General features: G+C 47.5%; 2 protein-coding genes across 3 annotated transcripts; one reads left to right on the top strand and one right to left on the bottom strand.

The window, feature by feature from the left end:
* Window positions 1-1,055: 1,055 nt before the first annotated feature.
* LOC127785260 (AUGMIN subunit 8-like) lies at window positions 1,056-7,277 on the top strand. Of its 2 annotated transcripts, none has more exons than XM_052312695.1 (7): window positions 1,056-1,305; window positions 2,699-4,002; window positions 4,404-4,523; window positions 5,195-5,311; window positions 5,422-5,511; window positions 6,522-6,629; window positions 6,789-7,277. In XM_052312695.1, the coding sequence occupies exons 2-7, from the start codon at window positions 2,767-2,769 to the stop codon at window positions 6,852-6,854; spliced, it is 1,737 nt and encodes a 578-aa protein (XP_052168655.1). In that variant the 5' UTR covers window positions 1,056-1,305; window positions 2,699-2,766; the 3' UTR covers window positions 6,855-7,277. The 2 variants fall into 2 exon arrangements, with proteins under 2 accessions (XP_052168655.1, XP_052168654.1); XM_052312694.1 differs by having other exon boundaries at window positions 2,692-4,002.
* A 574-nt stretch (window positions 7,278-7,851) lies between these two features.
* Window positions 7,852-12,306, bottom strand: LOC127785259 (cellulose synthase A catalytic subunit 9 [UDP-forming]). Its single transcript, XM_052312693.1, has 11 exons — window positions 11,896-12,306; window positions 11,555-11,790; window positions 11,363-11,459; window positions 11,145-11,271; window positions 10,446-11,058; window positions 10,093-10,356; window positions 9,798-10,010; window positions 9,468-9,675; window positions 9,180-9,376; window positions 8,745-9,098; window positions 7,852-8,641 (listed from the first exon to the last, which is right to left on the bottom strand). The coding sequence occupies exons 1-11, from the start codon at window positions 12,164-12,166 to the stop codon at window positions 8,054-8,056; spliced, it is 3,168 nt and encodes a 1,055-aa protein (XP_052168653.1). The 5' UTR covers window positions 12,167-12,306; the 3' UTR covers window positions 7,852-8,053.
* Between the last annotated feature and the right edge of the window lie 1,466 nt (window positions 12,307-13,772).

The raw sequence follows: 13,772 nt of genomic DNA, 5'->3' as shown, positions 1-13,772 counted from the left end.
AGCCTACCGGCATCATTGACCAGGCTTTGTTAAATCGTGTTAATTACTTTTAATTTGGTCCAAGGAGATGAGCTAATCCGGGAAGAACTCGCCTGCTCTCCTTTTTTCCTATGTTGTTGCTTCCGTTGAACAAATCAGTTATGACCATGAGGTCCCATATTTCTACCTCCAACTACAAGTCTACAAAATTCCGATTGCCCCATGGAACATAAATATTGTTTGTCTGCACCCTGCAGAGAGGTACTAGCATGCTATTCATTCATGTACCCATGATTCGACAATAACATCCTAAAAAATTGATGTAAAATGCATTGTTATACTCGTATGCGTTTCACATTTCGGTAACCAAGCTACCCCTCCATCCCAAAATATAAGCATTTTTAGGCTTCGTCATCGTCTTCGAGATGCTACTTTTACCAACAATTCTATAAAAGTAAGATATTTTAAATAAAATGAGTTACATATTATGGTAGTTTGTTTAATGATAAATCTAGTAATATCAATTTTATATGATTGATCTTTTTTATATTTTTTTTCTATTAATAGTCAAAGTTAAAAACATTTGACTTGACACTATGTTAAAAATGTTTATGTTTTGGGATGGATGGAGTATAGATTGGACAATTTATATACGATGAATCATAAACATAACCCTCAAGTATTTATAGTGTTTATATGATTATAAACATAATATATTTTTTAAGTTTTTTAACTAATATTGAATTAATCTCGCGCTAATCCTTTGTTTTGTTTTTCGTGTCAGACAGCAAGGGTGCCTCCGAACTCAGTCTAAACCTGTAGTTAACCGCAGAGAGACAGGAGTGTTAATTCTCTCTGGGTACGAAGTTGCGTGTGCACGAGGGAAAAGCCCAGGACCACAGCCCCCACCTAGCCAGGCCCAGCTCCTCCAATCCCCTCATCGCCCTACTGCACAGCGCACGCTGGTGGGGCCGGGGTACACGCCCGGGGTACACGTACCGGATCCCCCGCCCCCCGGGTGGTGGTGGGGTTTAGTAGTAGTCCTCCATGGCTTAACAACAAGAGAAGCGCGCAATTAGGGAAACCGTTTGGTCTTCCTTAATTGCGCCCTCGCCCCCGCGGCAACCGTCCTTCTCCTCCATCTCCCCTTCCACGCCGCTGCCCTCCCCTCTCCTCTCCCCTCCCGCCGAGAAATCGGTAAGTAGTGGACTAGTCGCTGCGACTCCGCGAGGGTTCCCCGGCTGCTTGTCCACGGGATCCCACGACCCGGCGGCGTTGCGGCGAGGAGGAGGAGAGCAGTTTGGGGGTCTCGCCGCGATCGCTGAGGTGAGGTTCCACGTTTACTTGGTGCAGTAGTTACGGTTTGGTTGGCGTGGAGAGAAGCTGCGGTGTGTTTTTGATTGAATCCGATTGAGCTAGGGGGGGAAGGAAGAGGGGGTTTGGAGCTCGTAGGCTAGGACGATGTTTGGATGGTGCTCCGCGCCTCCGCCGCGTGGGTTTTGACGGGGATGGAGCATCGGCGAGTCCGGATTGGCTTCGTCGCTGTTCTCGGATGATCCTGGTGCGTGGTTTGGGTTTCTCGCGGCGGATTCCGTGGGGAACTAGGGTGTTGCGGCGTGAGTTCTGAGGAATCTGGCTTGGCATGGTTTCTATTGGCTTTTTGCCTTGTTCGTTGTCTGTATCTAGGGAGAGTTAATTTTATTTAACTGCGAAATTACTTTTTCTCCGTACTTTGAGCTGTTATTATAGGTGATTTCGGTGCTTGGGGTAGTAAACAGTGCATTTTTAAATTATGTGCTATTTAAACCAATTTATGGCGATCGAGCCGTACAAATCCCCTGTTGTGAATCCTAAGAGCCAGGGAATATGCCTCCATCTATGCTATATGTGGTTGATTTGCTCTTGCTGGGTGAATTCTTCTAGCTAGGATTATCTAATTTAGAGCCCAACAATGTAAGCATCATGCTGTTGCCTTTGAGTGTGATATTGTTTTTGCGTTTGGTTAGTCGATTTGATCGAAGAAAATTCCCGGCAACTTCAAGTGAACTCTGCCAATTTTATTTGGCACTATGTCCACTGTTATATTTTTTCTCTTTGTCTGTATTGGAGCATACAAAATCTCAATGCATGTGCATGGTTCATAAGTGGTAATCATTAAAAAAGGTCCCTGTTTCCCATGCTGCTTCTGATGAGAAATTATTAAACTTTTTTCTAGCAAAGAGATTCGTCTCTCATCTCATGCATGTGGATTGTCCTGTCTGTTCCAAAACCATCAGAATCTCCGCAAACAGTTTGTTTATTTGCTTCGTCCTTTCTCGAATGCTGCATGATCCCATGTAGCAGCTGTGATTTTACCCAAAATATCTTCTTTTTTATGTACTGTAATGGATGTGCAATGTATTCATAAATGCCACCCTCCTCCCTTGCTTCCAAGCCACTATTAGATCACTTCCCATCACCAATCTGCCTTCGATATCCCTGTGAGAGGAATTGCAGCAACAATCATAGCTGTAAATATTTTTGGTCCTTGAACTGGTATAGCAGCATCTCATTTCTCAATTCAGCCATCTGCGATATCTGCATTACCTTTTCATTGCTTATTTATTTGTATATGTGAGAAGTTTCTCTTGCTTACTTCAAGTTAAATAGATGATTGCTTTTTGTATTCGAAACCTTCTGATTGTTTGGTGTTCTTCTTTGGATGTTTGGTAGATCTCAGTTTGCCAAGGGGTTCAAGTTTCATGAGTCATCTTGACGTTGTTACTACTGTGGAAGTTGCAATTCTTCATGGATGTCCTCAAGAGTGATGTGAAGAAGACTGGTATTCTCAATGAGACTCTAAGACCACCGCTAGTTCCATCCGAGAAGCATAATGCTTCTCCAGTAAACCGTGGGAGAGATGTTGCTTCCAGGTACAAGAATGGTCTGTCTGCTCATTCTGCTGCCACCACAGCAAGGAGATGCACATCACCAAGTCCTGGGCGGACCTCCGCAAATGAATGCACACCAGAACCAAAAAGAGCTCAATCAGCAGACAGAAGAAGGCCCTCAACTCCTTCTAGAGTGTCAACACCCTCCACCCCTGCATCAAGGTCTGTCACACCAGTTCGTAATACTGTTACAGAGGGACATAAGAGTTCTAGGCGAATAACAAGCACAAGGAATACTGATGGCTTGTGGCCAGCAATGCGAAACCTATCTTCCTCTTTCCAGTCAGAATCTGTGGTTACCCCCGGTAATAAAAAGGATAAGGTAGTCTCCAGTGGATCTTTGGATCAAACGAAGGGGCAAGCTAGTGTTATAGCCGAGAGGAAGAGGAGTCCTCTGAGAAGGAAGAACATTGGTGAACAATGTGAGAATGCTCAACCCTCAGAGGACCAACCTAGGAGGGTAATCGAACAACACCGCTGGCCAGCAATGCAGAGTGGCTGTGTGGCCAGCAATATTTTGTCAAGGAGTATTGACATGTCTGACAAAGCTGGCAGATCAGTCCCTTCAACAAATATTTCTAGAGGTGTTTCACCAAGGAAGACGCTTGCTTCTGAAGGCACAGGCAAAGGGTTTAATAAATCATTGGATGAGGTAGCAAGGAGATTGGCTATTCATGCAGGTGGAAGAGATGACAAAGTAGACTCTCGCTGTCATGCTTATTCACAGTCAACAGAGAGATGTAAATCCGTTAGCCGTCCAAGTAGGGCAGTTACTTTACCTGTTCCTGTTCTTCATCGCTCATCTTCGCCAAGCAAGGCCTCTTCAGTTACATCCTCTATTTCTAGGTCCTTTCAGAGCCCATCTCGGACAAGGCCTTCAACACCTAGCCGGTCACAAAGTGCTGGAAGTATTCAATCAGGTGTTGCGTCACCTATTATTAGCTACATGGTTGATGCAAAAAAAGGAAAGAAGAACTCCAGCCAAATTGAAAATATCCACCAATTGCGCCTGTCTTATAATAGATACTTGCAATGGATCTTTGTAAATGCTTATGCAGAAGATACTATGTCTTTCCAAAAGGTGACAGCTGAGGTAAAGTTAGCATTTGGTTTGCATCACATTACACAGTCTTCCTTGTTCCCTTTGCAGTGTCCTCCTTTGATGGATACCAACATAACCATAGGTCCATAAGTATGTTTATGCAATGATTTGCTTCCTGATCTGATAAGCTTTTGAGATTACTTTTCTTTATGATCAATTAAAAAAAGCTTCCAGACTATGAAATGTGATTAAGTAAAATATCAGCTAGATCTACTGGTGGTTATTTGTTTGACTTAAAAACTGACAATTGATTTTGCACTGTAAATTTGAGGTCTGCTATTTCTTAGCATTAGTCTCTTGGGTGTGTAGATGTACTCTCCTTTAATATTTGCCATTATTTTTTTAGTGATCTTTAATTGTTGAAAGTTTTTCTATGTTGTCATGTAAAACAGAGTATTATATATAATGTTTTGAGGAATACCTCGAACTTGCGGGATGTTGTTAATATGAGAAGAATCATGGTTCAATGCATACAACAAGAGTTGAAGCTACATGGCATTCTTAAAGAGCAGGTAAGCTCTTCCCACTCATTAATGATTTTTATAATTGTATAATCTACCAAGGTTGTTCTAAAATGCAAGTTATCACGCGTTCAGATATAATCCCAACTTGTGTCAGGTTGGCACAGACTTGCTATAATGCTCATAATCGAAGCACGGCTGGTGAAAGTAAATATAAACAATTTGCTATGTAGTCTCTTCTGTGAAAGATAAAGGCTGGTTACAGAGTAAAAAGAGTCTTCTGATGCAAATAGGATAAACTTAGGATAACTTAGCAATGTTGAAGTAAATACATTGAACTGCACAATAAGGACATAGTTGTGAGCTTGTTATGTCACACTTTGGTTTTCTAAAGATGGTGAGACGTGAGATTTGAAAAGTAGGGGTTTGCAAGAGATCATTTATCCTCTATTGGACAGCAGAGAGAACATTTAATCTACTCCAGCAGATCACATGACAACACTAACATCTTCTTTGCAATCAAAGCAGTGTCAGGAAAATTCAAAATAATGTGCTTAGAAAGCACAAAGTCTAAATATTGTGTTGTATCAGGGAGGCATCGCTATTATATATGCAAAAATTAAGTATGCAACACAGAGTAATCGGTATCTACAGTGATAAGAGAAAATATAAATTGTCAAATGCATACAACAAATTTTTAATCCGCTGTTATTTTGATTCAGATTGATTACCTTGAACAATGGCCAGCACTTGAAAAGGAGAACAGTATTTCATTATTCCGCGCAACTGAAGCTCTAAAAGCAAGCACATTGCGTCTTCCAGTTACATCAGGAGCAAAGGTATGCTGTAAAATGTTGCATTACTGAAATCACAAACAATTTCGTAATTTCTTCATTATTAACTGCTACTTTGTGATTATGGCTAATGGTTTTAATTATTGTGTTAACAGGCTGATGTAGTTGCTCTTAAGAATGCCGTAAGCTCTGCTGTTGATATCATGCAAGGTTTGGGATCAGCGGTTCGCTGTATGCTTCCAAAGGTCAGCTAACAGTGTGCATACAACTGAAAATTTTACTGTCCACTTTTATCTGTCTTTGGAAATCATTTTTTTAACCATATGAAGCTGATTTTGTTAGCTCATTGTTTAGTACACATTTAGCACAAGAATTACCTTTTATAAGGAAAATATTATCTCTGGTTGTGATCTTCCATGCCCGCCTGTAGTCATCTACTCATCTTTGTGACAGTTAGAGATCTCTAATTCCCTGAAAAAAAAAGAGTAAAGTGTAGGGGCGGTCCTTAAACTTGTAGGGGTGTGTCATCTAGGTCCCTAAACTCTCAAAATGCATATCCAAGTCCCAAAACTTGTCATAGTGTGTCATCTAGGTCCCAAATCGCCACAACCCCTTTATGATTTTACGTGGCGTTAATGTGGCATGCCACACGGACATGACGTGGCATTATTTTGACTGACAAATAGGACCCATTTATTTTTTTTCTTTTTTTTTCTTCTCGTTTTTCCCCTTTCTTCTCCTTTCTATGTGATCCGTGCAGAAGAAAGGAAAAAAAAAGAAGAATGAGAAGAAAACGAAAAAGAAAAAGAAAATAAGAAAAAAAAGAAAAAGGCACGTCACGTCCATGTGGCATTGCCACATCAGCGACACGTAGGATCCTATAGGGGATGTGTCAATTTGGGACCTAGGTGATACACTTTGACAAGTTCTGTGACCTGGATATGCATTTTGAGAGTTTAGGGACCTATATGACATAACCCTACAAGTTTAAGGACCGCTAATGCACTTTACTCAAAAAAAAAAAAAGAAAGAACCCTGCACTGGTTTCTGAGGATGAATATACAATAGATTTTAATTTTTAAGTATCTAATAAAGAACACCCTCCATCTTCTATCAAGTTCTTTTCATTGGTTGCTTAGTTTTTTTTTTCCGCTGGGCCAGCCAAAATTTATTAAGAAGGGGAGGGTTTTAAAATTACAAATTTACAGCAAACTGCCCAAACCTGGCTTAGTTTCATACTGTATTATCTTACCAGGTCGAGGACAGGACATATTTGGTATCAGAACTTTCAGTTATAGCAAGACAAGAAAAGGCCATGCTTGATGAATGCAGAGAATTATTAGCTATGGCAGCAAAACTACAGGTACTTCCAATGTAATCCCATGTAATCTTTCCTAAATCTGAGCACAGAGCCCCCTTGAATATCAAATAATGTAATTTCTCTGTAATTGATGGCAAACTGCCCATGATGGCAACAGTTCATACACAAAGCCTTACCTAGAGCTGTTGTATTTTTAATCAGGTACAGGAGTCCAGCCTGCGGACGCATCTCACACAACTGAGGCCTGGAATTGCTCATATGATTTGACAATCTAAGGGAAGATCTGCAAGTCCCAGACCAGCCTTCTGAACAGGTACACCAGTGCAAGTTGAACCTCTGGCGATATGAACATATTGTGCAAACATACAAGGAGTTTGTAGAGATGAAATAATAGACCAAAAGAACGTTGAACATCCCCTGGTGATCATGGAGTGATGCTGTGCAGCTAACAACTCATGGTGCGGTACAGATGATAGATTTACTTAAAAGGTCTCCTCATGTGTAAATAAATTCATTCAGGTTCCCCACACCCACCTACCTCTCTTTAGTTTCTCTAAAATTATTTGTTAGTATTTCTACAATGATAGAGCTATGTTCTTTCCGATTGTATTTTTTGGCATCTGGAAAGAAAATACACAGATGAAATGGAAGGGCAAAAGTAATGAAAAAAGTGTATTTCCCTTTTTCTTCTCCTCCAACTGTTGTTGCCAGATATATAGGTCTGTAGCTTTACTCTTTTCGTCAGCTTGACCAACTTAAGCGTTGGGTGAATGCTGACATCTCACTCGTACCAATATATATTTTCTTTGGATTGCAGTTTGCTCTAAACAACACTGGTGCTGGGCACATTTCAGTTTGTTGAAATGTCAGAAGTACCTTATGCAGTAGTTGAAATTTAAAACATAAGAGTTGAATTCTCATGGGATGGCCAATTTGCCGTATGCGTTCTTAGGATGTTCTCTCAGATTTGGTATCCTTTTGGTTTCACTTAGGCTTTACACCTAGGCTAAGCCTTGCCTAACACTTTCTTACCTAGATGCAAGACTCAAAATTCTAGTATGTGTTTTGTTTGAGTCAGTTTAAAGCAAAGCTGCCTGTGCTGCAATCTGAATATATTCCTTGTAGGAATATTACTTCAGCCCTTGACCAAATCGATTCATATACTTTTAAGCTACATTAATGCCCATGGTTTGGTCCAAATTACCCATATACCCCTAGTAGGAGCAATGAGAACACAGCTGCAAAAAATCTAACAAACATGGAGTGAGAATACCAGCCCTTGTTGCTTAACATTCAAATATGGCCATCTGTCCATTCCCTCTTCAAAAGTTTAAACCATTTCTGGGTCCCAAAATATTACAGAAGAACATAGCACGAACTCAACACGAGCAATACAAAACTTTTACAAATCGATCTTCTTGCTGCCCCCCTATGCACAAATCTTCAGAAATCGCTGACGCCCTCTCTCAGCAGTTGATGCCGCACTGCCTGACGTCAGGGCCCCTGGCCTTGATGGTGAAGGGATCAATCCTGACCCAGAGCAAGGAAAAGATGGAGGCGAGCAGCACGGACCAGATGACAACAATGGTGGGCGTCCGGTTCTGCCTCCCCATGAGCCCCTTGAGGAAGGGGTAGAGGTGGACGATGACCCAGAAGGCGAAGAAGAGCTTCCCGAAGAGCGGGCCCCACGCCTCGGAGCCGTTGTTGATGGCGTCGGAGACGCCGGCGACGACGCCGATGATGTTGAGGATGAGCAGCGTGGTGGGCGGGATGAGGAGGGTGGTCCACTTGAAGGCGTAGAGCTCGGCGAACTCGTCGTCCTCGTCTCCGGTGGCCTTGGACGTGACGGTGAAGTTGGTGTCGATCCCGGCCAGCACCTTGAGCAGGCCCTGCACCACCGCGAACAGGTGCGCCGACACGCCGCCGATGACCCAGAACTGCTCGTTCCTCCACCACTCCTCGATGCTCACCCCGCTCCACCTCATCTCCAGGATGCCCGTCGCGAAGATGGAGATGAAGAGCGCGATGAAGAACAAACTCGCAAACGTGCTAATCTGCATCACCAAGAAAAGGTTCAGAACATTTGAAACTTCAGTTTTGGCGGGAAAATCCATGGAAGAAGAGGAGCAATTGATGGCAGGATGGGATGGGACTGACCGGAGGCATGATGAACTTGCCGGTGAGGAGGCAGACGGCGGGTAGGGTGCAGTAGGCGAGGAGGGGGAGAGAGGTGAAGGGGTAGATGGTGGTGTTGATGTAGGAGAAGCGCTCGAGCCACTTGAGGTTGCCGTTCTTGTAGCCGTAGAGGAGCGGGCTGTGCCGGCTGAAGAAGATCTCGACGGAGCCGAGCGCCCACCGGAGCACCTGGTTGAGACGGTCAGATAGGTTGATCGGCGCTGACCCCTTGAACGCCGCCCTCTTCGGCATGCAGTACACCGACCTCCACCCGCGGCAGTGCATCTTGAACCCCGTTAGGATGTCCTCCGTGATCGACCCGTAGATCCACCCCAGCTGCATCACACACATCCATGGCGTTCACACCACAAACTCACTCAATGGTAATATGGCTTAGTGCCTGATAACGGTGGTTACCTCGAGACCCCAGTCGGTCTTGTCCTCGTAGCCGCAGCTGATGACATGGATGGCCTCCTTGAGGAGCGCGGCGGGGCTGGACGACGGCGGGACGCCGCCTTCCTCCATCAGCGTCGACGTCACGAACGCCGCCGACTGCCCGAACCGCTTCTCGAAGTTCATCTGCGACATGAGCATCTCCTTGTCGCTGTCCATCCCTGATCCACCACACACAAACTTACATTATTCCATCAGCTGAAAATTTTCTCACACCATAATTTCTTCTTAGCTCTGAATTTGGGAGCTCACCACCGTCGGCGGCGACGGCCTCCGGGAGGCCGTCCTTGCCGTGCTTCCGCTTCTTCCTCCCGAAGCAAGGGCAGCAGTCGCAGGTCACCATCTTGGGCCTCTTGGGTCCCTTGGGTGGGTTGTATCCGTACAGCGCCTGCCGCCTGAACACGCACCCTGTCCCGACGTACACCGGGCCCTGGATCCCATCAAGCCCCTTCATGTTGATCTGATGATCTCACCAAGAACGTACCACACAAAATTTCAGTCACATTGCTCGATCGATCGTGATTTGCTCTGGATTTTTCAAGATTGTATATATTCATCTAGTTTGTGTGGGAGAGAGCTCACGTCGAAGAAGACGGTGTTGCGGTTGGCGTATCGGTCGTGGACGTCGATGCCGTCGAACCTCTGCGGGAACTGCACGTAGCAAACCTTCCGTCCGACCTGCGGATCCATGAGGAAGCACATCGCCTCCCTGATGGCCTTGCTGTTGTTGATGTAGTGATCGCAATCCAAGTTGAGCATGAACGGCGCGTTCGTCAGCACGGCCGACACACGAATCTGCCAAGCAAACCAGAAATTTCGATCAAATCGAGCAGAGTTGTGTTGTTTTGAAGATGAAGGATGTGGTGGCGTGGCGTACGAGGGCGTTCATGGCGCCGGCCTTCTTGTGGTGCTGGAAGCCGGGGCGCTTCTCACGGGAGACGTAGACGAGGCGGGGGAGCTCGTTGCCCTCGGTGTCGTGGCCGCCGCTGTGGCCGAGGAACACCTGGATCATGCCCGGGTGGTCGCGGGTGTTGTTCCCCGGCCATGGCGTCCCGTCCTTCATGATCCACCCTTCCGCCGGCACCTTCTGCGCCTTCGCCACCAGCGCGTTGATCCTCACCTTGAACTCCTCGTACTCTCTCTGCTCGATCAAATGCCAATGCCCCCACAACAGTTAGCTCTTCGTCAAGCTCCGACAGAATCAGCAATGGCGATGGCGATCGATATTACCTTCATGGCGCGGCGCTCCTGGACGAAGTTGGGATGGACCTTGTCCTTGAGGTAGTCGACCTTCTGGGAGAAGTAGAACTCCGGGGCGCGGGGCTCGATGCTGAACTTCTTGCAGAATGGCACCCACTTGCGGGCGAACTCCGCCGTCTCCGACAGCGACTCGAACGTGAGCATGGACGCGCCGTCGTCGGAGACGTAGCAGGACACCTTGTCGACGGGGTAGTCGACGGCGAGGATGGACAGCACGGTGTTGGCCGTGACCAGCGGCGGCTCCTTGAGCGGATCCACCGTGCTGACGAACAGGTCCACCGCCGACAGCAGCGACGGCTCCCCCTCGCGCTCGTAGCGGAGGGAGAGGCGGTCGAGGTAGGTCTCCCTGTCGATCGGGTACCACTTGGGGAACTGGTCGAGGATCCACGACACGGCGAACCAGATCTCGCAGATGATGGAGGTGAGCCACAGCGGGATGGCGTCGGGCACCGGGTGGAGGATGCGGTACCGGAGGAAGAAGCCGAGCACCACGAGACGGAGGATGATCACCATCCGGTACGGGTTCACCTTGCTCGACGCGATCGACACCTTCCTCGACAGCGGCTGCCTCGCCTCGTCGTTCCTGCAAGCCACAGAGAGTTCAGGCATGATCAATATACTAGTTGTCATGCATGATCAGTGTAAGCTGCTCAGCTGAGGATTGCGTACAGTGGGACGTCGGCGTCGTAGTCGTCGGGATCGGGGGCGCCGCCGGCGACGATGCCCTGCTTGGATTTCCAGTCGTCCATCCTCTCCTTCCAGCTCACCTCTTTCTTCTCGTCCCACTTTGCACTCCCTGGTCAGAATTCATCGGTAGATGATTGAGATGATCAATGTGTGTTCATCAAGAACATTGATTAATTATTGTAGTGAATTAGTTATACTACCTGGCTCAGACACCGGGTAGGGGTGGATGCGCTTGTGCAGGGAAGAGGAGAACTCGCCATGGCCATGGCTGTTCGATATCGGGAACTCCCCGCTCACCTGATTTTTTTTTTACAAAGAACATTTCGTGAACATGTTGAGGTGAGAAGAGGGAGAGAATTTGGTGTGAGTGGGGTGAGGTGTGTTGTGTGTACCGGGACGGAGCGAGCGCCGGTGATGATCGGCGGGAGCGGGGTGCTGTTGCCGTCGCCGTCGTCGGGGCCCCTCCCGTAGCTCATCTTGCCGTGCAGCATCGCCTCGGTGATGTGGCTGTTCTGCATGCCATCCTGATCCTGCTGCAGCTGCTTCTGCTTCTCGTCGTCGATGTTGAACTCGTGCTCGAGGTCGTCAATGTCCTCCTCGTCCTCGTCCCCGGGCACCCTCGGGCTCCCTGTAACAAAACCACCACCACAACCATCGCCATTAGAGATCAATCAACGAAAACCTCGCGATCGCGGTATCAATGGCGTAGCGTGATGTGAGTGTGTTTTTTTACCCTTGAGGCGCTTGTAGCGGGTCTTGCACTGGGGGCAGTTCTGGGTGCCCTCGCGGCGCTCGTACTCGTAGCAGGGGCGGCACACCGGGAAGCCGCACTCGTTGCAGGCGACGAAGAGGTCGCCGTCGACGGTGCGGCCGACCTCGTCGCCGCATATCTCGCACACCTGCCCGCTCAGCGCCCGCAGCGGCTTGGGCTCCTCGTGCCCCCGGATCAGCACCAGCTCGTTCCGGTTGTGCGACCCGGCCACCAGCCCGGCGCTCGCCTCCATGGCCGCGCAACAACGGCCGGCAACGAGCTGCGGCTGATCAGGGAGGCGACGCAGGAAGGAGGAGAGGAGGAGGAGGAAGGGCGATCGATCGCTTGCTCCACCCGCTTGTGGCAGGGGCTATATGGGAGGGGGGGTTTTGGCGGGTGGGAGGGATCGAGAGGTGAGGGGTGGCTGTTTGTTCGCGCGCGCGCGGGAGAGGAGGGGTCGAGGAGGCGTCGGCGCGTGTGGGAGACGGTGGCGGGTTGGTTGGGTGCGGCGTCTCCGTTGCCGCCAAGTGAAGCGAAGGGGTTGTGTGTTGCTTGCTTGCTTTGCATGGTGGCGCGTTGGCGCGAGGGAGGAGAGGAGAGGAGGCCTGCGTGCGTGCGTTGGCTGCTGCTGCTGCAGATGCAGCTGCTGCCGTTGTTGTCAGGCTGCGTTCGCGGACCAACCCGCGAGATCAGTCACCAACCGATGCTTGGCTTTCCCGCCATCTCCTCATTTTTCTCCCCTTTGCTCTTTTATTTAAACAAACAAGAATTAAAAGGGCTAGATTATATTGGTGAGTGGTAGTAGTATAGTTGTAGTAGTACCAATATTGGGGCATTTAAAATTTGATGCATGGTTGCCGCGAGTAATTCTACCTGAGCTTGCTTCAAGATTAGTTTGGTGAGTACGGAAGTCCTCTCCAGTTGATTACTGGAGTAGATTAGTACACTGGAATGACTGACGCACACCGACGAGATTATGCGTCCAAGGAAGTCCAATTTTCTAGAGTTTGCACATTGTTTATACGGAAGTCTAGATAATGCACATTTGATATAGGACGCCATTGTTTATACGGGATTACTGGAAGCTGTAAGTGAAGGACAACCACTTTTTTTCAGTTCAGTGACAAGATTACAAGAAATGGATTCCGAGTTCAATAGCTAAACCGATCAAAACTAGTCTTTTTGACAAGATGTCCCTAGTACTCCTGAACTGATTTCTTTCTACTTGCGGTGCACAAATAGTCGTTCCTATCAACTCAAATCCAACCGAAAATTGCTGTTCAAGTCTAGAGTAGGTTGGTCTGTCCCAAGCCAAACGCACGTTTCTGCCCATCGATCGAGTCACAGCATTGAGCCATAAGCAAACGAGGCATCGATCGATCACCTTTTCTTTTCTTTTTTTTTTTCTTGGCACCCCCAGCGATTCAGAGAAGGTGACCAGGCACCTTAGTTTGGTAGCATCATCCATCACACACCCTGCCAGTTTGCCACCAACCACACGTTGTGATCGTGCAGCACACACACACATATATACAAAAACGCCACGAAAGCTTCAGCTTCCATTGGCATCTGAACATATGCAATCTGATCATCGCCGGAGGAAGGAGGAAGAAGAAACCGTCACGATGAAACCTGGCAGATGCGTCTTCTGCTGTCACCGAAGGTACGCAGCATATCATGTCGTTGCGTCCAGTGACGACCTGGAGGAAGAAACGTCCCCATCCTGGATGTGAAATGCAGGTGAGGGGCAGCAGCAGCAGCAGCTGGCTGAAGCATCTTAGGACGCAAGTTTTGATTTTGGCTGGTGATCATCCTGTCGTTGTTGCGAGATCTGCCTCGTGTTAAAGGCGAAGTATCAC

Source organism: Oryza glaberrima, chromosome 9, assembly GCF_000147395.1.
Source record: "Oryza glaberrima chromosome 9, OglaRS2, whole genome shotgun sequence".
NCBI lineage: Eukaryota > Viridiplantae > Streptophyta > Magnoliopsida > Poales > Poaceae > Oryza > Oryza glaberrima.
The sequence above is the reverse complement of the archived record's forward strand: the minus strand, read 5'-3'. Positions and strand labels throughout refer to the sequence as shown.

Excerpts from the sequence above, each read along its gene's own strand:
- LOC127785260 (XM_052312695.1), top strand. The coding sequence starts at position 2,767 with ATGGATGTCCTCAAGAGTGATGTGAAGAAGACTGGTATTCTCAATGAG. Across the intron at positions 5,312-5,421 it reads CAGTTACATCAGGAGCAAAG|GCTGATGTAGTTGCTCTTAA; the intron begins GTATGCTGTAAA and ends TTGTGTTAACAG. Across the intron at positions 6,630-6,788 it reads CTATGGCAGCAAAACTACAG|GTACAGGAGTCCAGCCTGCG; the intron begins GTACTTCCAATG and ends ATTTTTAATCAG.
- LOC127785259 (XM_052312693.1), bottom strand. The coding sequence starts at position 12,166 with ATGGAGGCGAGCGCCGGGCTGGTGGCCGGGTCGCACAACCGGAACGAG. Across the intron at positions 10,357-10,445 it reads AGGAGCGCCGCGCCATGAAG|AGAGAGTACGAGGAGTTCAA; the intron begins GTAATATCGATC and ends TTGATCGAGCAG. Across the intron at positions 8,642-8,744 it reads GCAAGTTCATCATGCCTCCG|ATTAGCACGTTTGCGAGTTT; the intron begins GTCAGTCCCATC and ends TTGGTGATGCAG.